General features: G+C 58.8%; 9 protein-coding genes across 9 annotated transcripts; 3 read left to right on the top strand and 6 right to left on the bottom strand.

The window, feature by feature from the left end:
- Positions 1-267: 267 nt before the first annotated feature.
- On the top strand, positions 268-2,158 carry BKCO1_5000031 (isocitrate lyase; the record flags this gene model as incomplete). The annotated part of the gene is made up of 4 exons (XM_020276623.1): positions 268-582; positions 637-792; positions 842-1,649; positions 1,713-2,158. The coding sequence occupies 4 exons, from the start codon at positions 268-270 to the stop codon at positions 2,156-2,158; spliced, it is 1,725 nt and encodes a 574-aa protein (XP_020127531.1).
- Positions 2,159-2,551: 393 nt separating this feature from the next.
- BKCO1_5000030 (fungal specific transcription factor domain-containing protein) lies at positions 2,552-4,983 on the top strand (the record flags this gene model as incomplete). Its single annotated transcript, XM_020276622.1, has 4 exons — positions 2,552-2,736; positions 2,788-3,979; positions 4,035-4,507; positions 4,563-4,983. The coding sequence occupies 4 exons, from the start codon at positions 2,552-2,554 to the stop codon at positions 4,981-4,983; spliced, it is 2,271 nt and encodes a 756-aa protein (XP_020127532.1).
- Positions 4,984-5,122: 139 nt separating this feature from the next.
- BKCO1_5000029 (hexose transporter) lies at positions 5,123-6,673 on the bottom strand (the record flags this gene model as incomplete). Its single annotated transcript, XM_020276620.1, has 1 exon — positions 5,123-6,673. One exon carries the CDS (start codon positions 6,671-6,673, stop codon positions 5,123-5,125), a length of 1,551 nt encoding a protein of 516 aa, XP_020127582.1.
- A 1,507-nt stretch (positions 6,674-8,180) lies between these two features.
- Positions 8,181-9,548, bottom strand: BKCO1_5000028 (d-xylulose reductase a; the record flags this gene model as incomplete). The annotated part of the gene is made up of 3 exons (XM_020276619.1): positions 8,181-8,429; positions 8,486-9,358; positions 9,516-9,548. The coding sequence occupies 3 exons, from the start codon at positions 9,546-9,548 to the stop codon at positions 8,181-8,183; spliced, it is 1,155 nt and encodes a 384-aa protein (XP_020127581.1).
- Positions 9,549-10,093: 545 nt separating this feature from the next.
- Positions 10,094-11,043, top strand: BKCO1_5000027 (sorbitol utilization protein sou2; the record flags this gene model as incomplete). The annotated part of the gene is made up of 3 exons (XM_020276618.1): positions 10,094-10,763; positions 10,820-10,947; positions 10,999-11,043. 3 exons carry the CDS (start codon positions 10,094-10,096, stop codon positions 11,041-11,043), a joined length of 843 nt encoding a protein of 280 aa, XP_020127505.1.
- Positions 11,044-11,587: 544 nt separating this feature from the next.
- BKCO1_5000026 (uncharacterized protein) lies at positions 11,588-13,854 on the bottom strand (the record flags this gene model as incomplete). Its single annotated transcript, XM_020276617.1, has 2 exons — positions 11,588-12,431; positions 12,491-13,854. 2 exons carry the CDS (start codon positions 13,852-13,854, stop codon positions 11,588-11,590), a joined length of 2,208 nt encoding a protein of 735 aa, XP_020127504.1.
- A 984-nt stretch (positions 13,855-14,838) lies between these two features.
- Positions 14,839-15,173, bottom strand: BKCO1_5000025 (uncharacterized protein; the record flags this gene model as incomplete). Its single annotated transcript, XM_020276616.1, has 2 exons — positions 14,839-15,028; positions 15,079-15,173. The coding sequence occupies 2 exons, from the start codon at positions 15,171-15,173 to the stop codon at positions 14,839-14,841; spliced, it is 285 nt and encodes a 94-aa protein (XP_020127574.1).
- Positions 15,174-15,939: 766 nt separating this feature from the next.
- BKCO1_5000024 (centrin-binding protein sfi1) lies at positions 15,940-20,163 on the bottom strand (the record flags this gene model as incomplete). The annotated part of the gene is made up of 1 exon (XM_020276615.1): positions 15,940-20,163. One exon carries the CDS (start codon positions 20,161-20,163, stop codon positions 15,940-15,942), a length of 4,224 nt encoding a protein of 1,407 aa, XP_020127573.1.
- A 991-nt stretch (positions 20,164-21,154) lies between these two features.
- Positions 21,155-24,448, bottom strand: BKCO1_5000023 (isoleucyl-trna synthetase; the record flags this gene model as incomplete). Its single annotated transcript, XM_020276614.1, has 2 exons — positions 21,155-23,968; positions 24,020-24,448. 2 exons carry the CDS (start codon positions 24,446-24,448, stop codon positions 21,155-21,157), a joined length of 3,243 nt encoding a protein of 1,080 aa, XP_020127572.1.
- Between the last annotated feature and the right edge of the window lie 192 nt (positions 24,449-24,640).

The raw sequence follows: 24,640 nt of genomic DNA, 5'->3' as shown, positions 1-24,640 counted from the left end.
TCGAGGAAGTGATGTTTCCAATGCCGACGTCGGCAGCTCCGATCTCGATATGGACTGAAACCATGGCGTGAGACAGACTTATCTTGCCGCGTCACTGTTGACGATCAACGGCAAGACAGACTTTGACGAGCCGACAAGTGGTGGAAAATTGCGTGGCTTGGCCGGACAGAGGCGTGTTAAAAGGAGGAAGATACTCCTTTCTGAGTACACATCATTGTCTAGAAACTTTGTCGGCATCGTTACTCCAGCACTCTTTCCACTCGTATCATGGGTTACAACGAGGCTACGAACGGGATCAAGCCTACCAAAGGGATCAAGTCCACCGAGGTACTTGAGACTCCTTTCGTCCGGCAGACATCACATCAAGAGAGGAAGACCATCATCGACATGTACCTCGAAGACACTGCATTCAACTCCGAGGTGAAGGCTACCGAGGAGTGGTGGAGAGGTGCTCGTTGGTCGGGCACGAAACGACCATACACAGCCAGTCAGATCTGTGCGAAGAGAGGCAACCTGAAGATCGAGTACGCCAGCAATGCCATGAGCAGAAAGCTTTGGGAGATGCTCGAGAAACGGTGGAAGGTAAATCCCGCATTTCCAAGGGCCCGTTCGCACAGCTAAGGACTATCCCCATAGGAAAAAGACGTCAGCTTCACTTTTGGGTGCATGGACCCGGTCCAAGTCACACAGATGGCCAAGTATCTTGACACAATCTATGTGTCGGGATGGCAGTCGTCAGCTACTGCTTCCTCAACCAACGAACCATCTCCCGATCTGGCCGATTACCCAATGGTGAGTGAAGTAGCAGTGTTTCCCCATCTCGTCTTGCTCATTTCGTCAGGACACGGTTCCCAAGAAGGTAGACCATCTTTTCAAGGCTCAGCTTTTCCACGATCGCAAGCAACGCGAGGAGCGCCTGACAAGTACTCCAGACGAGCGTGGGAAGCTGGCCAACATCGACTTTCTTCGACCAATTGTGGCAGATGCAGACACCGGACATGGCGGCATCACAGCTACCATGAAGCTCACCAAGCTGTTCATCGAGAATGGCGCTGCTGGGATCCATGTCGAAGACCAAGCGCCGGGCACGAAGAAATGCGGCCACATGGGAGGAAAGGTAATGGTTCCCATCCGCGAACACATCAACCGGCTCGTGGCCTGCCGCGCCCAGGCCGACATGATGGGAACTGACCTTGTCCTCGTCGCTCGGACAGACTCCGAGGCAGCTACACTTATCAACTCGACCATCGACGCCAGGGACCATGACTTCATCCTGGGCTCTACCAACCCAGATCTGGAACCCTTGGCTGATGTCCTCACCATGGCCACAGTGACAGGTCGCAGCAGCATCGAAGCTGCGGCCATGGAGGCGCAATGGCTTCAGGAGGCCAAGTTGAAGACTTTCAACGATGCTGTCGTCGACGCCATCCGGAGCGGCCATGGTCCCGACAAAGACGCCATGGTTGATGAATATCTCAAGTCGGCTCAGGGCAAGTCCGTCCACGCCCGGCGCATTTTGGCGAGGTCGATGCTTGGCCAAGAGATTTACTTCAGCTGGGACGCTCCTCGGACGTTGGAAGGGTACTATCGATACAGAGGTGGATGCGAGTGTGCCATTGTCCGAGCAAACGCATTCGCTCCCTACGCAGGTGGGAGCCCACGCACCCGAGTCCGTCCCCCAAATCTCCCCCAGCACTGACGACGGTGGACAGATCTGGTATGGATGGAATCGAAGACGCCAGACTACAAGCAGGCCAAGCAGTTCGCGGACGGGGTGCACGCCGTCTGGCCGGGGCAGAAGCTCGCGTACAACCTCTCGCCGTCGTTCAACTGGAAGCGGGCCATGTCGCCCGAGGAGCAGGAGACGTACATCTCGCGTCTCGGGCGGCTCGGGTACTGCTGGCAGTTCATCACGCTTGCCGGGCTGCACTCGACGGCGCTCATGACGGACGGGTTCGCCAGGGAGTTTGCGAGGCGCGGCATGCGTGCGTATGGGGAGATGATCCAAGAGCCTGAGATTGAGACGGGGTGCGAGGTGGTGCTGCATCAAAAGTGGAGTGGGGCGAACTACATTGACGAGATGCTGAAGATGGTTTCTGGTGGCGTCACCAGCACGGCAGCCATGGGTGAAGGTGTCACGGAGACGCAGTTTGCATGAGTTCCTGCAGTGCTTGATCTCTCCCTTCTCAGCCAGGATAGTGCAGTTTAGATGGCAATGCAAACCATTTCTCTTGACTTGTGAATGCTAGCAGCACTGTGACGGTCCTTGTCTGTTCTACCTTCAGACCGTCAAGTTTGAAAGCAGAAAAAAAGAGATTTAAGGTGAAGGAAGCGAGTTGAAAGAAATTGAAGCTAAGGGAAGCGAGTTGAAAGAAGAAGAGAAGCGAGCGGGAGCAGTCCGGTTTAAAGCCGCGCCGGGAAATCGACGCGCCCTCACGTGGAGATAAGATGGCGACGCACGCTGATGTCGATGCGGGGCCCAGGCCCAGGCCGCGACAGCCCTCGCGCTGCTCACCACACCACGTCGGAAGAATGCCATCGGCCGCGAGAGATGCAACAAGACAATGGGCAGTCGTCCATTCTGCGCCTCGACAGCTCGCCTGGCGAGCAGGCCTGTAACGAGTGCAAGCGGCGAAAGGCCCGCTGCGACAAGACCCTCCCCCAATGTGGGCCCTGCACCAAGAACAGGCGCCACTGCCTGTACGAGAAGCACAGCAAGACGCCCTTGACTAGAAGGTGCCCAGCCTGCCCTTGCATCCCCACTAGCCACACTGACCTTGTCCGCAGGTATCTCACCGAGGTCGAGGAGCGCCTGCGCCTCACCGAGCTCCGCGCAAGGGAAGCCGAGAGACGCGCCCAGCTTGCAGAGCAGCAATTGAGAAGCCTGCCCCCCCGAGACACCTTTGCCAATGCCCCCGACGCCCATCCTCGCCCGCCTGCTGCCCACCAGCCGCTGCTCAAGCCCTCCGCGCTCCCCACCGTGTCCGCCTCTTCGGCCCCCGATGTCCCGACTGGCCCGCCAGACCAACCCGAAACCTTCGTCCAGCATGGTGGCGCCGAGGCGTCTGCCGTGGGAGCAGAGCCAGGCGCCACGCTCGAGGCGCCTCCCATTTCCTCGGCAGACTTCAGCTGGGACGAGCAGACCCCGGAAACACTCGTCGAGGACGACGAGACACAAACACACAACGATGGAGATGACGAGCCCGTCGTCGACGGCATGGCCTCCTTGACCGTCGAGGACGGGGAGTCAGGCTATCTCGGAAACACCTCTGGCGCTGCCATGCTGCGCCTCCTCCTGCCTGGCGCTGAACATCGCAGAAGCCCTCGAGCTGGCCACAAGAAACACTTGACGCCATCAGCCATTGCCCCGCATGTTCCTTCTCCCTCCGAGGCCTGGGTCCCCACTCCTCTTTGGACGAAGCTCAATATCAGGGAAATTGACCTGGACGCAATGATTGATTCGTATTTTGCCCTATTCCACCTGAGCTACCCTCTGGTCCATGAGGCGACCTTCAGAGCTCAGTACGCTCAGGTCATTCCACGCCCCAATGGATCCAGCTGGAACGCCCTGGCTTACATGATCGCCACCATCGGTGCTTACACGTCTGCCCATGTTCCCATCCCGGTGCACAAGACCCTGTTCAATGCTGCCAAATCCAACGTGTCCATCCACAGCCTGGAAACAGGGAACCTGACGCTTGTCCAGTGCCTCTGCCTGATGCACAACTACCTGCAGAAGATGGGGAAGCCAAACAGTGGATACAACTACCTCGGCCTGGCTCTGCACATGGCCATGGGACTGGGGCTGCACAAGGAGTTCCGAGGCTGGAACATCCCACCCATCGAGATGGAAAGCCGGAGGAGAGTGTGGTGGTGTTTGTTTGTCTTCAGTATTGGTGCTCACATTACCTTTGGCCGCCCGTTGACCTGGCCGCAAATTGGCGTCGACGTTGCGCTTCCGCTCAATATCAATGACAGAGTGAGTCCGACAGCCCCTGATCTCACGGCTCATGGTTCTAATGGTAGGCCGATAGTATCTGACCAACATGTCTCGAGATCTACCGCCCGAGTCGGACAACGTCACCCACTATACCTCGGTCATCTTTCAGTCCAAGTTTCACTTGGCCACCAATCACATCTTCTCCCGTGTGATACTAGCACCCGCTCCTTCGGCTGCAGAACTGCTCCGTCTCGATGACCTTCACATTGGAGGCTGGATATCATCCTTGCCCTCGTGGTGGCTTGAGCATGTCGAGCTCCCGAAGAAGTTCCGCCTTTCGCACAGAATTTTGTGGTGGCGGATGTACAATTTTCGCATCATCATGTACAGGCCATATGTCATTCGAAGGGCTTTGCTCGCTCAATCAAAGCCCCAAGACAAAGAGTCTTCGTCTGAAGAGGCAACAGCATACAACCGCTGCCTAGCCGCTGCGAGCTCAACCATCTCGACCATTGAGAAATTCTGGGCAGAAAACACCCACACCCGCGTTGGGGCTTGGTACACTCTGTAGGTCGGCCTTTTCTTCGATATGCCACTGGCACATAATCTGACAGACGCTCAGGTACTTTTTGTTCCAAGCCTCACTCATTCCTTGTGTGTGCCTTCGAAACGAGCCCACATCGCCGAACGCTCTGGACTGGGTCCAACAGCTACAGACGGCTCTTCGGGTCTGCCGCGCCATGAAAGCAACCAATCCCAGTGCCCAGGAATGCTACGATGTCACCATCCGTCTGTGCGGTCATTTCATGCAGAGCCCAGGCTCCGATGCTGAGGCTCCCCCCGCCGTATTCCCTGGATCACCCACACGTGAATCTCCACAGACCCAGATCAACTCCATCTACCCGATGATGTGGCCCAGCAATACGAACGAGATGGACCTCGTCATGCAGGATGGGGCCTGGACCGACCTGCTGGGAGATTTTGCCGACCCCACCGTTGGCGGACCCTCGACTGAAACGGCTGATGACTTCCAATGGACATGAGAAGCTTGATCATATCATTGCTGACAACTGGAATAATTAAAACTCTTCCAACGCGAACCGAAGGCCGGCAAACAACATATCCACACAAATGAAAATGTCCCAGCTGCACGCCACACCCACTGTCCGACTGTAGAGCAGGTCAAACCACCTCTATGTGTTCTGTATGCGCCCCAGAAGCCTTCGCCACGTGCGAGTCCTTCTTTGCAATCTTCTGCACGTCCGGCAACGCACCGGGCCCATCGAACAGTTCAGCCACCTCCTCCAGACTCCGGCCCTTGGTCTCGGGGAAGAAGGCATAGGTGACGGCCAAGAAGACGGCCAGGAAACAACAAAAGACGATGTAATAGCGCCACCCGATGTTCTCCATGCCCAGCGGGTTCACAAAGGCGGCGATGACGAGCGAGACGTAGACGGACATGAGCTCGCAGCTGATGCCCTTGCTGCGCAGGCTGTACGGCCACAGCTCGGTCGGGTAGGCCATGAGCAGCGGCGTGTAGGCGATGTCGTAGTGGAAGTAGAAGGTGAACAGGCACACGACGACGACGATGCCGGCGGCGCGGCTGCCCGTCTCGTCGTTGACGGCCGAGCACGCGGTCCAGACGACGTACGAGGCCAGCATGCCGGCGCCGGACCAGAGGAAGAGCGGGCGCCGGCCCAGCCGGTCGACGAGGATGGCGGCGGAGAGGGCGGCGGCGAAGTTGAAGATCTGGAGGAGCCCGTTGATGAGGGTCTGGTCGAAGGGGTCGGTGATGCCGATGGTGTCGAGCACGAGCGTCAGGTAGTAGGACACGACGCCGATGCCGTTCCACTGCGCGAACGCCCCCAGGCAGACGGAGATGAAGAGGCGCTTGCGGTTGCCCGGCGTGGCGACGAGCGTGGACCAGGTGGTCGAGCCGGCGGTGGACTGCTCGAGGCGGATCGTCGCGGTGATCTCGGCGACTTCGCGCCGCACGAGGGGGCTGGAGGCGTCGCCGCCGGCGTGGTAGGCGGCGAGGATGCGCTCGGCCTCGGGGGCGCGTCCCTTGGCGATCAGCCACCTCGGCGACTCGGGGAGCCAGCGGATGAAGGCGAGCTGGACGAGCGGGTAGCCGGCCTGCAGGACGGTCGGGATGCGCCAGGACCAGCTGCCCGCGAGGGCCTCGGTGCCGAAGGTGGTCCAGCTGGCGAGGATGGCGCCCAGGTAGTACATGGTCCAGTAGGCGCTGGTGTACTTGCCGCGGTGCGTGGGGTAGGCCAGCTCGGCGATGAGCAGCGGCGCCGGCTGCACGACCAGCATGCCCGCCATGCCGACCACCAGCCGGCTGACGATGAACTGCGCCAGCGTCGTCGACGTCGCCTGGATGGCCGTCGCGACGATGACGCCGGCCAGGCCCGCCATCAGCACCGGCTTGCGCCCGAAGGCGTCGCTGCAGACGCCGACGACGGGCAGGACGAGGATGGAGCCGATGGACTGCGCGGCGTTTACGGTGCCGAGGAGCGCGCCGGCGGGGGAGTCGAAGTAGGTCTTCCATTGCGAGAGGGACTGGAGGCCGTTCATGAGGGAGCCGTCGTAGCCGGCTACCGCGGAGGAGAGCAGCGGGACGAGGAGGATCAGGTTCAAGCGGAGGAGGTGCGATTGTTGGAACCAGTACTTCGATGTCTTGGGCAGGACTTCTGCCAGGGTGGCGCCGACGATGTCTTCGTCCCTCATGATGGACGCTGTGGCACAATGACGGTGGAGGAGGAATGGGCTCTCTTGCAGAAGTCAGTTGGTCCTAGGAAGCAACAACGAGCGGGGATTGTTGGGATAAGCAGCAGCCCATGGCAGGTCGGTGAAAACTCGATCGGAAACAATCAATGCTGATGCATGTGCGAGACAAGATCACTGAACGGAGGGGATGCCTGTTGCACTATATACCAACTCCTCGGATAAGCACCAAGGACCAGCCGCGCTCATGAGCCGCGTCAAGCTTTCGGCACCTCTGGCTAGCCAGCTCGTCATTTGGGAGAGAGGGGGGTGAGCAACGAAACCGAGCCCGAAAGAAAAAAGAAAAAAACAGGTTGGCTCTTTCCGAGGACGTATCCCGTGTCACGCACACTCTCTCTATCTTTTTCATTCCCAGGCCCATCCCTTTCCAAGAGCTTCCAAGCTTCCAAAAACAATCCAAAAACAACAAAAAAACAACGCCATCAACCAGGTTTGCCTTGAGGAAGGGGAGGGGGGGCCGCCAACCCGTCGCGCGGATCATGCCATCACGCTACCTCATCCACCCCCGCATGGGGCCCCGGGCCCTCCCCCAGAAGATCTCGCGATGTACACTGTACTAACCAGTCGGCGCCGAGTTTCCCCATGGGGAGAGGGTGGAGTATCCACCTTTCCAACCGTTGGGCGTCGGGCCATCTCATTTCGGCCTTCAGTGACTGACGTAGGTACGGTGGCGCCGCGGGGTGAGAGCACACCCGGGGGGGAATCAATCCGTCGCACTCTCACAAACCAAATGGCCGTGCCCCTCCCGCCGACGGCAGCGCACCCTTACCCGAAACGGCAATTATCCTGGGGCGACTGTCGTCCGTCCGGGGGGGAGAAATGCGGAGAAGAAATGCCGGGGTGTGGCCGACGGCTGATTATGCGGGGGGGAGGCTGTGAAGGCGTATGTGTGGGGGTCGATGAACATGGGGGATTCATCGTAACGATTGGATTGTTCTTGGTCTTTTCCTTTTTTTTTGATGATGATGATGATGATGGTTGAGGCTGACAGGGGATGGGATGGGATGGGCGCCTCTCGCCCCTTTGACCCCCATCCGCGGACGTATGCAGGTCTCTGCTGCCCTTCCCTCCCGCGACGACTGGTAAATACCTAGGTCGGTGGCTGCGCCGATGCCGGGACGGGACGAGGCGAGGCGAGGCGGCCGAATCTCGGGTCGGGTCACTTGCTGGTGGCATGATGAGGGGGGGGGTTGGTCGTCGCACCAGCTGATTTCGTCGATGGACGGTTGGATATGATCGGGAGATGTCGGGCTGGGGGGTTGGAGTGCGTGAAGCAGGTTTGCGAACTGCTTTTGACTGTTTGAGGGTGCGTTCGTCACCGTCGGGTGGGGCTGGAGCGGACGATATCTCGATGCATCACTTTGATCGGAGACAACGAGGCATGATCGAGGCAATATGCACATCCTATTTGCGGCAATGGGGTTTCAAATCGAGTCAAGTCGTTACGGATCTATCCAAGCAGCGGCTGGTCCACGCCGGCAATGACCACTTTGAACACTCCTTCTTTTGCCGCCTTTACCAACTCGAACGCCTTCTCGGCCTCCTCAAACTTGAAGCGGTGTGTCACCAGCTTCTTCACAGGCACCTTGCCAGAGGCAACGAGGTCAATGGCCGCAGGGTAGCACCCAGCGGTATACCTGATGGAGCCCTTGATGGTCAGGCCACGGATGCAGGCCGTAGTGATGGGGAACGTCACATTCTGCGCATATCATGTCAGCACGAGTCGTCTCGACAATCCGACATGGGCCAACTCACCTCCTTGCCCATCCCCGCCTGGACGTAGACGCCCCCGCTCCTCGCAGCAAACACGCCCGCCTGTATACACGGCTCCGCCCCGGTGCACTCCAACACGACATCCGCGCCCTCTCCCAGCCCCAGCCTCTCCTTCAACAACCCCGCCGCCACCTCAGCCCTCTCCACCGGCTCCCTCGCGCCGCCCTCCCCGCCCTCATCCCCCACACTCGGATTCATCACCGTCTCGCTCCCCGCAAACGCCCGCGCCAGCTCCAGCCGCGACTCGTCCACATCAACGCCACACACGACGCTCGCGCCGTACGCCCGCGCCACAGCCTGGCACAAGACGCCGATGGGCCCGCACCCAAACACGAGCACGGAGCGGCCCCCCAGCGGCACCCCCGCCGTCTTGCACACCTGCACCGCCACCGCCACCGGCTCCACCAGCGCCGCCTCCTCCATGTCGACGTGCGCGGGGACGCGGTAGCAGTAGTCGGCCGCGACGGCGAAGAACTTTTGCAGCGTGCCGTCGTGCGGCGGCGTCGCCGCGAATATCGTGGCCGCGCACAGGTTGTACTCGCCCGCGCGGCAGTGCGCGCACCGCCGGCACGGCTCGCCCGGCTCGACGGCCACGCGGTCGCCCGGTCGCAGGTGGTGGGGGGAGACGCCGCTCCCGGCGCGCACGACGGTGCCGGACGACTCGTGGCCGAGGACGATGGGCGAGTCGAGGACGAAGGACCCGATGCGCCCGCGTTGCCAGTAGTGGATGTCGCTGCCGCAGATGCCCGTCTGCGCGATGTGCAGGAGGACGTCGTGGGTGGGCGAGCGGAGGGCGGGGATGGGCCGGTCTTCGATTTGGACGTGGTGGAGGGATTGGAGGACGAAGGATGGGTTCTTGGTGCGGAGGGAGGGGGGGGTTGGTTAGTTGGCGGTTGGAGGAGGGAGGGGGGAAGGGAGGAGGGAGTCTTCTTTTTTTTGTGTGTGTTTTTTTTGTATTGTTTTGCATTGCGGGCGGAAGACGTGCGTGGAGTGGTTGTGATGTTGGACATACCGTCATGTTGCTTGTGTCTACTGCTGTTGCCATCTTGTCTGGTGATTGGTGTCGAATTGTCTTCAATGACCGTCTCGGTGCGGTTCTGCAACGGTGGGATATATTATTGCGTGGCTCTTGTGTCGGACTGCCACGCCCGGGTCATGGTGGGGCAAGCAGCGCCAGCAATGGAATGGCGGAGGAAGCATTGCAGCCGGCAGTGTAGCAAGAGGGACACGCAGGCGGGGGATCGTCGACCGTTACCCATGCCTCAGGAAGGCGGGGTAGCGGCCTGACGCTCAACACCTCCGACCCTGTCGTCACCGCGCCCCACTCCATGTCGGCCAGGTCGACCGTCGCCCGGTGGGCCTACTGTTGACACCTCACTCTCGTGTTTTCTTTTCTTCTCTAGCGGCTCGAAGCTCCTTCACACCCGTGTATTGCCTGTTTACTCCAGCCGCTTCAACGCCTTCAATCGCTTCAATTCCTCTCCGCAGCGTATATCCAACCTCCGCCCGCCCTATCCCACCGCCTCTCCACCAGAAAAGGTCTCCGTGAAAAAAAAAGGAAAAAAGAAAGAAGAAAAAAAAGCCGCCAAAATGGTCATGCCCTCGCACCCCAACGCCTCCGCCCCCGTGCTCTCGCACTTCTCCCTCGCCGGCAAAGTCGCCGCCGTGACGGGCGGCGTGCGCGGCATCGGGCTCGCCGTCTCGCAAGCCCTCGTCGAGGCCGGCGCGCACGCCGTCGCCATCATCTACGCCTCGACCCCGGACGCCGACGCCGCCGCCATCGCGGCCGACCTCGCCGCCAAGAGCGGCGCCGGCAACACCGCCGTCCGCGCGTACAAGTCGCGCGTCGAGGACAAGGCCGACATCACGGCGACGCTGGAGCGCGTCGCCGCCGACTTTGGCCGGCTGGACGTGGTGGTCGCGAACGCGGGCATCGCCGACATGGCGCCCGCCGAGGACGTGGCCGAGGAGAAGTGGCGGCGCGTCATGGGCGTCAATCTGGACGGCGCCATGTACACGGCGCAGGCGGCGGCGAACGTCTTCAAGCGCGCGAAGGAGAGCGGCAAGGAGGACGGGAATTGGGCGGGCAACGTCATCTTCACGGCGAGCGTGAGCGCCACGCTGGTGAACATCCCGCAGAAGCAGGCGGCGTACAATGCGAGCAAGGCCGCCGTCGTGCACCTGGCCAAGAGCTTGGCCGTCGAGTGGGTCGATTTTGCGAGGGTCAACTGCGTGAGTCCGGGGTTTATTGATACCGAGAGTGAGTCTGTCTTTGTCTCGTCGCCTCTGGATTTTCATGTGCTGATGTGGAAACAGTCCTGTTGTTGCACCCGCCCGAGATGAGGGACAAGTGGCTCGACATGATCCCTGGCCATCGGATGGCGGACGCGCAAGAGCTGAAAGGCGCCTACGTCTTCTTGGCTAGCAACGCAAGCACTTATATGGTAAGTCTCACTGTCCATAGGGCCGCTCTTTTGAAGCTGATCTTTGTGAAGACTGGGGCAAATCTCATCATTGACGGCGGCTACACTTTGCCATGATCGAACTGGCGGATAATCTTTTGCCCTTCAGTTACAGTGGCAGCGCAAATAATGCTGCTCTGTTGGAGCTTACACAGCGGAACGTTGGAGATACCGAGTTGACACCAGCTACGTCCGCCAATTACACAGATCGGTTCAGTCACCGGCGGATCATAGAGCAAGATGGTCTATAGAAGCTCGGACTCTTAGAAAGATGATCTTCAACCCAAGTTTCTTCTATCCTGTCCCTAATTTCATCGACCCCTGATTGCTTGATTGTGTTCACAGATACGTGTTCAACCCATCACCAGACCCACGGGTTGTCTGCACTAGGATATCCCGGCGGTGTTGGCGTGAGCTACGCTGCAATCCCAACTGTGCGCATCTGCGCACATGTCAAAAACACGTATCCCGCAAGATTTCCACTCGAAAAACTCGTAATTCCTCGAAACATCATCAGCAGCCTCAAAACCCGTCGGCAGCAGACTATAAGAAACAACAAACCCCATCGACAACCATCCCCCCACCCCATCACTCCATCGCCTCGATCCTCCCCGTCTCCAAATTATGCCTCACCCGCACAACCGCCTCCCCCCCCCTCCCTCCCGCCGCCGGCCTCCCCGACCACCATCCCCTCCACATCCCCATCCCTCATCGCCGTCGCCGTCCTCAGTATCTCCCCCACGCCCTCCGTCTGCATCTGCGCCGCCGCCGCCCACGCCGCGTCCAGCAGCGACCACGCCGTGCCCCGGGCGAACGCCAGCGCCAGCGCGCCCACGAGCGCGACGTGCGCGACGCACACGCCCGCCACGACGGCCAGGCCGCGCGCCGCGTGCGGGAAAGCCTTTGTCACGAACGCCGTCGCGGCCGCGCTGCGCGGAAAGTCAAAAGTCGCGGCCGCGTCGTAGAACTGCATGCGGGCGAGCACGGTGAGGGCGGCGGAGAGGGCGGCGGCGGGGTCGTGGCCCGCGTCGTCGTCGAGGATGGAGCGCGCGAGGAGGCCCTGCGTGACGCTGGCGAGCGTCGTCGACGTGTTGGCGTCGTAGACGCCGCCGTAGGCGCATTGCGCGCGCCGGAGGTCGCGGCAGAAGGTCCAGGAGGTGGCGCCGCCGCCGTTGTAGTCCGGGTTGAGGGTGAACCAGAGGGAGGAGCCGTCGAGGAGCTTGGCGGAGAGCGAAGGGGAGAGGTCGGCCGGGCGGAGGGCGTCGAGCGCGGCGCGGACCGAGGAGATGGAGAGGGTCAGGATGTTGCGGGCCGTGGGGGAGAGGCGGAGGCGGGGCCCCGTGGCGCCGAGTTGGTGGCGGACGGGGGTGAGGTCGAGCTGGTTGGTGGTTGGGTCGATTGTTACCTTGGGCTCTGTGCGGCTTTGGGTGGCGTTGAATTGGACGGGGAGGTCCATGTCGGGCCATCTGGACGGAGGCGGGTTAGCTGTGTGTGGGGTGAGCTGGGGAAGGGGGTGGTGGTTTACAAGGCGTCGAAGCAGAGGGAGGCGTTCAGGCCGGGCCGGCCGCAGGTCTTGAACACTTCGCAGGACGGGCTGCATGAGTTGGTGGCTTCGCAAGGCGGTTTCAGCGTCCAGTTGGTGGGCTGCAGATTGAGCCAGGGCCCGTCGCCGGTGGAGTTCCACCCTTGTCCTTGATTTGTGGTGTTGTAGTTGAAGAGTGGCCGGTAGGTGCCGTTGGAAGTGTCGTTGTAGGCGTCCAGCATGTATTGGCTCTCGAAAAACAGGAAGGCACTGGCGGTGACGTTCTGCGTCGAGTTGAAATACTCCCAGAGCCAGGACCTCAAGCCGAGGTCTACGCTGCCGCGCTCCAGCGGGCATATCTGCGTGCCGTAGCCGACGCTGCATTCGAAGGGTATCAAGGGGAAGCCGTTGAGAGAAGCGCCATCCCCGTTTCCTCGCTGGCTGTCTAGCCCCGGAGGACGAGCGCTGATGCCAACCTGTCCGGTAAAGTTGACCAAGTCGGAATTGACGACGAAGGTCGAGTCGACGAAGTTTGGACGTACGCAGGCAACCCTGGCATCAAACACTTTTGCAGGGCCTTCATAATTCTGTATGCTTGTCCTCGTCTGTTCCGAGGCGAAGGGAAGTAAAGCGCGTACCAACGGTCCCGTGTCCGACATGTTCTCCGCCGGCTCGGGGGGGTCGGACCACTCGGCAAACGTCTGATATGCGGATGGCGTTTGGAGCATGAAGTTCTGATACCAGGTTGCGGGCTCCTTGCTTGTGCCCTCTGTCCAGCCAAGCGGGACGTCGACCATCTCGGGAACGCCATGAATCTGGCCGGGATGGACGTCAAAGAGCAGGATGGTGGAGCTGAAGTTGGCTGCCAATGTAATCACCGCCATCAGCAGGCAAAAGGTGACAGCTTTCCACCCATGAGTCTTTCTGGCTTGCCGTACGAAACTCCATAGCGAGAGGAGGGGCCCTGAGTTGTTGTATCGCATGGTGGAGATGGCCAGAGACTGGCTGAGCGGTACGCCCCATCTCTCCATGGCTAGTGACGAGAGCATCGATACTGCGACAGCCCCCGAAGAGGACACAGAGACCTGGATAGCCAAAGCCGCAAGTGCGACCGCCGACCCAACATAATCGTTGAGTATTACCCATCTCCATGAGATCGAATTACGGTCACCTACCCAAAGGTGACACAGGAAAGCGAGAGCTATTGCCATGAGGATGAAAGCAACAACGAGGATGCCCAAAGAGTAAGGGCCAATCCTTTTGATGAAAGAATTGCGATGTGCCGGCAGAGACTTCTCTGCCGAGGATGTGGTTTGTGGCCGTGATAGAGGTTTGTAAAGAGCCCCGGAAGCTCTCCGAACCAGCATGTTGAACGATTTGTGTGGCATTCCCGACATGGCTTGCGAGAGGCTTCCTGAGCCATCTACACCAGGAACGGAGGGGAATGATACCCAGTGGTATCGCAAAAGATAAGGTAAATATGACTGAGTTTACATAAAGGGCACAAACGAGACGGACATGGAAAGAAGGCTTCTCGAGAGGGTCATGGTGACATATGTACCGCTGATTTGATCTACCCGCCATGGGTTCAGCCAATTTAGAGCTAGTTTTCTGGCCACCAAATCCTCAGCCGACTGTACTGGTTGAAAAAACTCGAAGGATTCAGCATGACGTATCAAGCTGGCGCTTAATCGGACAACTCCATGACCCAGGCTGACTTGGCATGGGGGCCGTTTCATGTCGTGTCGCTACATTGCCTTGAATCCAGCCTGTAAGCTGTTGGGTGTTGACTGCAATTGGATACCACTCAGCATTATTGACATGCTGAAACAACCCTTGAACTCGCTCACTGGTAACTTTGATTCGCCTTTTTCGCCGGCGCACGGGCGTGGTGGTGCCAAAAATAACTGATCAGCGTAAGCTGCCAAGAGAAGGCCTTTTGAGTCAAAGCCTGCGCTGGTTAGTAGACAACGAGGCATCGGGTATGCTACTTACCGCGCGCCGAATCTTCAGCCGGCAGCAAAGGGGTACGAGCATCAGGAAAGGAACTGGCGGATATTTCCAGCAACCGTCTCTACAAATGGCATCTGTTTCCAGTCGGAGCTGTTATCGATGTAGCAAATCTAGAAAACGGGTACATATATGAGACATGCCGAAATTGCGGAAGAAAAAAAAGTTACAGAAGCGCAATGCAAACGTGAGCCTTTGTATGAAGATCGATGGACTGAAAGTTGAAAGCTCATACAAAACTCCTTTGCTCAGCAGGCTTCTGTTGCATGTCCATACTTGGGTGCAGATACATAAGCTGATGCGAGTTGCTTCTCTCCCCTACATACACTTGTCGACCCGAATCATGATTTATGCGCGCCCTTATCGTCCGTTTGTCTGGTCCCAGGAACGTTGGTGTCTGTCTTTCCATGCGGTTCATGGTTGTTGAAAGCATTTTCGTACTTTGCTCGCGCTTGTTGCTCCCATTGGCGTTCCAGACGAGCACGACGGCGAATGGAATACAGAAAGACAATGATGGCGATCAAGAGGATTCTGCCAACCATCAGGGGTGCTTCTGTGTTTGAGTGTTTGCGCTTACTTACCCGACGAAGATACAGACGGGTATGACAGTCTTTTGGACAGAGCTGACTGGCTTCTCACACGCATCATCTTCGGGGGATCTGTTGCAGTCCACCATGGTTGGCGCGATGGCTGGTAGTTGTAGAAGTCGACGTCGATGAAAGGGACATGCATGTACCACCAGTTGGTGAACTATTAAATACATACGGGACATTGCCCCACGCTCTCTTGTCCTCACATGCTCTGCAAACCATGTATGTTCTAACCCGAATCCGGATCCTCCTCGCTCCCGAACCCCATGTCGTGTGATTTAGCACCTTTCCCCCAATGAGGCGCATGGAGCACCGTGCGCATTACTGTAGATACTCCGTCGAAGCTTCACCCTGTCGAGACTAGTGGTTCTATACTTTACCCGGCTCGTTTCAGTTCGCATCAACCTGCTGTGCCGTTTTAAGCAGTGCCATAGCCGGTCAACGCAGTTCAGACAAAATATTGTAGATCATCATAAACAGCTAAGTGTGTTTTTAAACGCCTGATACGCAGCAATGACACGCCCTCATCGCAGTAAGCATTCAGAAGAAATGATAACTCAACGAACGCGGCCATGAACCGCCGCCGCAAACAAACATCAGTCGATGCCGCCGAACAAACGCCGACCGAACCGAAAACGGTAAACCGTGTGCGAGCAGTCTCAAAAAAAGAAGAGAAAAGACTATGGGGTATCTCCACGAGCTAATCCAGCAAACGGCCAATATCCAATCAAACCACTCAGACCACGACGGTAGACTCAACAAGCAAAATAGCAGCCCAAAAAAAAAACCCCCCCTCCGCCTCCACCCCTCCCAACCAATCAGACGAGTACCCCACCCACCCACCCGCCCTCCTCACGGCGAACTCTCCCTACTTTGCCGCTCCTCCTCCTCCCCCACCACCCGAGGACTCCGATCATCCTCCTCGATGTCCTCGAACCCGCCGAACCCGCCGAGCCCGAACCCCGACGACGCCAGCCCCAACCCCACCACGCCACCATACGCGGCACCGGCACCGGCGGCACCACCTCTTTCCGCCGCCCTGCCGCCCGCCCTGCCCCGACCCCTCACGCCCTCGTCTCTCCCCGTCGCCGGGGTCGTGCCGGCATGGTACCCCTGCGCCGTCAACTTCCTCGCAAAAGGCGTGATGGCCGTCGGTCTGCTGCTGGCGGTGGTCATCGGGTTCGTGGCCGTAGCCGTAGCCGTAGCTGGCGCCGGCGTGGCTGCGATCATGGTGCTGGCGCCGAAGTTGTGCTTTGTGCCGCTGTTGTTGTTGTTGTTGTTGTTGTTGTTGTTGTTGTTGTTGTTGTTGCCGGCTCCGTCGTTGGTCGTTGGCGGGGGGACGGTGGTGGCGTCGGCGTTGTCGTCGGTGTTGGCATCGTCGTCGTCACCGTCGTCGTCGTTGACGTCGGATGCCGCCGCCGCCGCCGCCGCCTTCGATGTCCTCCTCATGGCTGGCGGCGCGGTTCCTGGGGGGCCAGCTCTGCTGCCGCCGAAGGGGCCGAAGGTGCCGAAGCCGGCCGGGGCCACCATGGGCGTCGTGCTGCCGGTGTGGGTGTTGAGTGCGAAGGTTGAGTTGGAATAGGATGGCGCGGTGGTGGAGGGGTACGCGGCGGCGGAGGAGGTGAAAGATGGGACGCCGCGGGCGGGCGCGGGGGTGGTAGCGGCGGCGGCAGCTTGGGATAGTGGGTGAGGGGGTCGGTTCTCGTTGGTCGTGCTGAGCGAGAGAGCTGCTAGCCTTGCCTTGACGGTGCTGCGTTTGGAGGGCGAGCGCAGATACGCGGGTAAGGGGGTAGATGCGAAGGCAGTGTCGGAGTTCCTGATGGTCCTGGCGAGCGGGTTCCGCTTCTCGGGAGACGACGTGCGGTTTGGTAGTCTTGGTTCGAGTTCTGGACGGTTGGAGTCAAAGTTGAGGCTGAGCCTGAGATCGCCGACGTCAAATGGAGTCCAACGCTGGTTCCGAGCGATGACGGCATCGGGATCCGCCTCCCTCTCGCCGGTGAGATCCAACATCTCCTCGCTCCGCCGGTCGAGCGTGACCGCCTGGTCCTCTCTGTCCTCAAAGATGGGCGCGGCCTGGGCTCGAAGGTCTCTGTTGTGATGCATCCGCTCTATCCAAGTCCGCAGCATTTGCTTCATGTGTTTCTCGAGGTTCCGCTCGGCCAACGCATAGCCCGATTGGCTTTGCCGCTGTACCTGGAAAAGGCGCCAGTTGAGTTTCTTCAGACACGCGCTCGCCTCGACTTCAACGTGCACTCTCATGAACGTCGTGGCCTTCTCCTCATGTCTGGAGATTTCCTGGAGCCTGGAACGCCAGGTGTTCATAGTACGCGTGCCAGCCGCCCGATCACGGAAGTTCTCCGCAGTCACCACGCTCAGAGTGACGGATACCGTCCTCTCATGCCAATGATTCAGCTGTCGTGTCGCGGTCCGCAGGATGGCATTTTCCTGCAGTTCTTGTGCCTGGCGCTCCATAAACTCGATAGCCAAGGTCTTGCCACGCCATTTCTCGAATGCACGTCTTGCCATGGACAGCTTGGTACGACGTCTGATAGTGGCATAAGCCTCACGTCTCCGTATCTTCTGGGCTTGGTGTGTGTTCTCTTTCCATCTCCTCAAGACATGGGTGGAAACGGTGTAGAACTGCGCATCCGATCCCCACCGGTCGAGTTGCTGGAGATGCTCGTGCCGCTCCACCAACTTCGGCCATATCTTCTTTATGAGAGAAGGCTCATAGTGTGCCAAGGCCTGAGCTTCGTGCTGCCTTCGGTCCTCAAGAACATCGCGAAGATGGCCTAAAGTTTTCCGCTTCAGTCGGGCGTCTTGAGAGGCAATCAACATGCGCTCCGCACGTGTGAGGCGCGACGCTTGATCTTCAACCATCTCCGTCCATTGTCGGAAAACGCGCTCTCTTTTTCTGGCCTTCCGGACTCGGATGAATAGAGAGGCTCGAGCCTCGAGTAGCCACTTGCGAAGCGATTCAAGTAGGACACGACTATCAACACGTGCTCTCAGCGCAGAGCAGCGCGTGTTGTCGTTCCACGCAGTAAAAGCGTTGCCCAGGATACGTCTCCGGTCGAGCCTCGTAGCTATTACAGATTGGTCGGCACGCACATGCCAAACGGCAAAAGCCTTCCGTACGCGAGACTGCATGACCCACTGCGTCAATTGTCTCTCCAGCGGCTGAAGCTGCGCTTGCCTTTTGACGCTGCCGAAAGCTCGAGCAAGGAGATTCTGCTCTCGGAAATCCTGCGCGATGGGATCCATGGATTGAAGGTTGAGCATCTTGTTCGCGATGAGATGGAACACCCTGCTCTTGATGTCCCGCTGGACCATCAGGTCAACGGCAGCTTGCCTTTCTGTGACGAATGACACTTTATCGGCCAGAATCGCCCACACCCTTCGCAGAAGTCTGTCATCATACATCTTAGAAGCCTTCCGCGCTGCAAACTCCCGGAAACAAGCCATCAAAGTGTTCTGAATGACATGCGTCGCGTGCTCGGTCTCGGCCATCTCTTCATTTACCTTGATAGTGTCGTACCTGTCCCGCCATGTTTTGAAGTACTTCTTGAGCTTGAATCGACGTACTTTCTCCTGCTCGATCACGGTCTGTTCGTACCAAGCGTTCCACAGCTTCTTCCTGAGCAGGAGCGCACGAGCTCGATTAGTCAACCGAATGGCTCTCTCCGTATTCTTGTACCAATGGGACAATGTTCGCCATTTGAGGTTCAGTTCGAAGGTATGTACGACCCGCAAATAGTTGTGCTCGTAGAACCGCTCCGTTTCGCGTTCGACTCGCCGTGCCTTTACGGTGACGCTCAAAGACTCGAATGCAGCTTCGGCGCGTTTTTTCTTGTTGAAGAGATCGGCCTCTTCTTCCATCTGCGCGCCCCGCTCGCGCAGGGCCATGGCCTGGTCACGCCACGTGTGCAACGCTCGCCGCGCAGCAAACAGCGTCCTCGCGTACAGGAACGTGTCCGCGTCCGCCAGCATCTGCGTCGGCGACGGTCTATAGAGCATCTCGGGCGGGACAAAGTGCTGTCCATCCGGAACTGGACCAGAAATGGACGAGCGTCGGGACGGCACCGTGCTCAAGTCGTCCACGTCGTAGAACCCGGGCTCGCGCACAGGCCTTTGGATTTCCTCCGTCCTCGTAATCCGAAGGCTCCCTTGGCTCGACTGCGATCGAGTCCTTTCACGTCCCTGTCGACTGATCCGTCGCGCATGCTCCACCGCTTGCGCGAGGTTCCTCGAGCTCAGCTTCCTCCCTCGGTGCGGAAATCCCGAATGCATGGCTGATCGCGCCGCACCAGCGGCACCGACGGCACCAGCACCAGGGCCGGTTCGATCGCTCGAACGTCGACGCCGCGAGAAGGCCGCGGTATCAGACACCCTGCTACTGGGGCGCCTCGGCCTAGAGAGCGACGACACGACATCCGACGCCCTGCTTCTAGACCGTCTGCTCCTCGGCGCCGCATCGTCCTCCTCCTCATCATCCGCATCGTCGTCCCACCGCCTACTCCGATGAAAGGTCGTATCATCGAAGCTCGCGCGCCGAGACAGCGGCGGGAGGGTGGGCGTTCCGACAGCGGCGGCTGCGCCGTCCTCGGCTCCTCCATACAAGTCGTCGTAGTCGTCGTCGTCGACGACGGCCTCGTCTTCCACCACGAGGCCCGATGGGCCTCCCTCATCCACCTCCAGCTGTATGCCCATCTCCGCCAACAGCATCTCGAACCGGCCATACAGCGTGCGCGTTCCATCGTCGGCGTCGCTGGCGGCGACGGTGCTGGCGTCGACGCCGCGCATGCGCAGCAGGAAGCGGAAGTACACGCGGTCCTGGTTCGGGTCGATGCGGCGGTCGGCCAGGACATGGTCGTAGGCGGTGAAGAGGGCGCGGTATGGCGGCAACGCTGTGGCGGAGGAGCGATGCAGGCGCTGGGCCGTGGTGACGATGGTGTATAGGACCTCGACATCTTGGTTGGTGAGCGGGAGGAAAGTGTCTTCGTTGTAGGCAGGGCCAGGCTGGACGGGTTGCTGGGGGAAGCCATGGTGGGGATGTTGTTGCCGGGAGGAGGGCATTCGGTTTTCGTTAGGGTGTGAGGCTGGGTGAGGGTCGGTTATCCTTTCGTAGGGTGTCGCAGTTGGTTCGGCTTCGTCGTCGCAATGCTCTGCATGCGAGCGGCGCGCGCGGTATTAGGGCGGTGGCGGGAGGGTAGTCGTGGCTCATGAGATGGCATTCATCAGTACTCCAATGCGCTCGAATCAAGGTACCAATCATTAGCATAGGGAAGCAAAAAAAGATCGTGGAAGAATTGGCGCGTGCGGGGAAACAGTAGGTGTTGTGGTGTTGCGCAGCGCAAAGGCCGAGACGCGTGCCAGCAGTGGAGCAGTGGAGCAGCCCGACACGCGCCCAGCCCCGGCTCTTGGCGTGTTTGCCGCGTTTGAGGCGGCAGTCATGACATCGCCCCGCAACACTGAACCATCTCCGCCATTCACTCGCATCCTCCGCAAAAATGCCAGGCCGGACGCGTCCCATTGAGAAGGTTGCATCGGCCGCCGCCAAGTGCTCCGTCGAGGTATGACCCTGCCCGAAAATCCCTGGGATGCAGCACCCACCTGACGACTCGCTCCAGAGCGCCGCGTACGGAAAATGTATCCTGGCCGACTACAACAACGTTCACAAAGACATGTGCGCCAAGGAATTCTTGAGATTAAAGGACTGTTATCTGGTATAACTTCCCTCTCGCCTGAACACAGCCACTGCTTGTCTAACTCGATCCGCATTCGCAGGCTGCTGTTAAGAAATCATAACCAAAGGGTGAACCAAGAAACAGATCAATCCAATATTCTTTGAAGCTTCCTCCGCAGACCCATGCCCTGGAGTGAAGTACATCCAGTATATGCAATATTTTTTAAAGCAGACTCTCAGAGAACATCGTAGACGCGTACGGCATAAGGCATAAATTCAATTCTCGTTCCAGAAAGATCTATCTACATCTTCCCTCATCTTTTGATTTCTTTGTTCACGTGGTACTTTTTTTTTGGTCCATCCTCATCTAGGCAAATCGCTCTACAACTTCACCAATCTAAGCATGAACGTTGCCTTCTGGACTTCCTGCTCCTCCTCCAAGATGAGCTCGTCGTTCTTCACCGCCTCCGGGCCCTTGCCCTCCACCTCCGTAACAACGTGCTTGTCCAGTGGTCTCCTCAACGCCTTCTCCATCATGCTAGCGTGACTCTCGAACACGCCCTCAAGGCCGACCTTATCCGGATCGCCAAGGATGCGGAACTGCATGCCAACGTCGTCGGTGGGGACAAGGCCGGCCTTCTTGCGCAGACGCTGGACACGGTTGATGATCTCACGCGCGATACCCTCCTGCTGGAGCTCGGGGTACGTCTCGCAGTCGACGATGATCAAAACATCGTTGTCCGTGTTGACCTCCTGCGCCTTCGACGCACCCTCCTCCTTGAGACCGCGCTTGACAACGAGGTCCTCGGGGCCAAGCTGGATGCCGTCGACAGTGATGCTACCCGCCTTGAGATAGCCCTTGACATCGTCACTGCTCAATGAAGGCAGAGCCTTCTTGACCTTGACAGCATCCTTCTTGAGCTTCTTGCCAAGAACAGCCCAGTCGGCCGAAACCGAGTACTGGACATTGTACTTGTCCTCATCAGACGAGAGGATGAGGTCGCGCACGTTCATCTCCTCGCAGATGTAGCCCTCGAGGCTCTTGACGTCGTCAAGGTACTGCTGGTCTGGGTGGATGATGATGATCGTCTTCAGCGGAGTCTTCAGCCCAATGTTGCGGCGCTCACGCGAAACACGGCCCAGATCAATGACTGCCTGCATGCGGCCAACCCGACGCTCCACAGCCTCATCGAAGAGCTCCTCGCGAACCTCGGGGAAAGCAAGGAAGTGGACGCTGCGCGGGTCCTCGGCGCGCAGGTTATCGGGAATAAGAGGAAGAAGGCGTTGGTAGATGTTGTCGGTGAGGAAAGGTGTGAAGGGTGCGAGACCGCGGACAAGGGTGAAGACAACATCGAACAGGGTGTTCAGAGCATGGATGGTGTCATCCATACCATACTCGCCCTTTAGGCGGCGACGGTTGAGCTTGATGTACCAGTTGGTTGTGTTCTCGATGAGGCCCAACAGCCTCGGGACGACAGTGTACAGCCTGTAGCCATTCATCTCTTGGTTGACGAACTTGAGCAGACTCTGGCAACTGGCCAAAATCCAACGGTCCATGACATTGGTGTTCGACTCCTGGATCTTGGGGTCGAACTTGAAGTCAACATTTGCCACCTTCTTCAGGAGAGCGACCTGCTGCTCGAAGAAGTTGTAGCTGTTCCACAGCGGAAGGAGCACCTTCGAAACAATCTCTCTCACGCCTGCCTCCTTGAATCTCAGGGGCTCGGCACGCACGACAGGGGAGTTGATCAGGTAGAGACGAAGGGCATCAGAGCCATACTCGTCCATGATCTTTGAAGGGTCGGGGTAGTTCTTCAACCTCTTCGACATCTTTTTGCCATCTTCCGCAAGGACAATGCCGTTGACAACGCAATTCTTGAATGGAAGCTTGCCGAAGAGATGGACACCGAGAACCGTCATGGTGTAGAACCAACCACGGGTCTGGTCCAAGCCCTCAGCGATGAAATCACCAGGGAAAGAAGCGTTGAAATGTTCCTTGTTCTCGAAGGGGTAGTGCTGAGAAGCGTAAGGCATGCTTCCCGACTCAAACCAACAGTCGAACACCTCGGGTATCCTCCTCAGCACGCCCTTGCCCTGCTTACTTGGGATCGTGATGTGGTCGATGTGGTGGCGGTGCAGGTCAGTGATCTCGCCCTCGTAGCCGCTCAGCTCCTTCAGCTCCTCGATACTGCCGATGCAGACAACCTCCTTGAAATCGTCACTGCACCAGAGCGGAATGGGTGTGCCCCAGTAACGATTACGGGAGACAGCCCAGTCGCGAGCGTTGGCGATCCAGCTAGCAAAGCGCTTCTCCTTGACGAAGGAGGGGACCCAGTGAGACTCCTCGATGCCCTTTAGCATGTCCGGAATGATTTCCGGGATCCTAACGAACCACGACGGGACGGCGCGGTAGATAAGCGGGGTATCGGAGCGCCAACAGAAAGGATAACTGTGAGTAACCTGGCTGTCGACAACGACACGTCCAGCTGCCTTCAGGTGCTTAATGATAGCCCTGTCCGCCTCCTTCACGTGCTGGCCAGCGAAGTCGCGAACTTCAGCGGTGAAAAGGCCAGTCTCGTCCACGGGGTTCGGCGGCGGACGGGCCTCGGTGATGATGCCCTCCTTGAGCGAGACAGCATAATCGTCCTCACCAAAGGCCGGTGCATTGTGGACGATACCGGTACCGCTATCAGCCGTAACGTAGTCCGCAAGGCAGAGCTTGAAACCAAAGTCCTTGAACTCGGCCTTGAAGTAGTCAAACGGCGGCTCGTACTTCCAGCCCTCCATCGACTTGCCCTGAATCTTCTCCACGATCTTGAACTTCGCCTTCTTGGGATCCTTGTAGAGTGTCTTCAGCAGCGATTCGAGGAGGATGTAGTGCTTGCCCGATGCCTCGTCAAGGATCTTGACGTACTCGAAGGCGGGGTTGGCGGCGAGGCCGGTGTGCGAGGGCAGGGTCCAGGGCGTGGTGGTCCAGGCAAGGAAGGCGGTGTTGGGGTCGTCGAGGAGAGGAAATGAGATGACGACAGCGGGATCCTGGACATCCTTGTAGTTTTGCTGAGCCTCGAAGTTGCTAAGCGGGGTGTTGAGGGCGGTCGAGTAGGGCATGACCTTGAAGCCGCGGTAGACGGTGTTCTTGTCGAACAGCTGCTTGAAGACCCACCACTCGGACTCCATGAACTGGGGGTTCATTGTCTGCACAGAATGTCAGCGATTGGCACTTGAGAACGGCGCGTCGGCACGCACCTTGTAGTCATTGTCGAAGTCGATCCAGCGACCCAGACGGTCGATAGTCTGACGCCATTCGGCGGCGAAGCGCATGACAATAGCGCGACACTCCTCGTTGTACTGAGCCAGACCCAGCTTCTCAACGGCATCCTTGCCGCTCATGCCCAGCTTCTTGTCGATCTCGTGCTCAATGGGCACGCCGTGGGTGTCCCAGCCGAAGCGACGCTCGACATAGCGGCCCTTCATGGACCAGTAGCGCGGGATGATGTCCTTGATGGTGGATGCGAGCAAATGGCCGTAATGCGGCAGGCCGGTAGCGAAGGGCGGGCCATCGTAGAAGGTGTAGGGCTGCTTGCCCTTGGAAAGCTCGACCTGGCGGCGGAAGGCATCGATCTCTCTCCAGAGGGCGAGGATACGCTCCTCCTCCTTGGGAAAAGAGATGGACATGGCGATGTGGCGGCCTTCTGCGTGCCGAGCGGAGCGGGGGCTTCGAGGACGCAAGAGGCGTTGCGGGGCAGGCGTTGGTGTTGATGGCGGGGTTGCGCTCGACTTTCAAATTTCCGGTCGCGACGACACTTCCGGGCGGTGAGGGTGAGTCAGACCAACGCCGATCCACGGAGTCAGGCATCATCAGGCACA

The sequence above is a fragment of the Diplodia corticola genome, assembly GCF_001883845.1.
Source record: "Diplodia corticola strain CBS 112549 chromosome Unknown scaffold50, whole genome shotgun sequence".
Taxonomy (NCBI): Eukaryota; Fungi; Ascomycota; class Dothideomycetes; order Botryosphaeriales; family Botryosphaeriaceae; genus Diplodia; species Diplodia corticola.
Note: the sequence above shows the minus strand (reverse complement) of the source record. Positions and strands in the feature narration are given on the sequence as shown.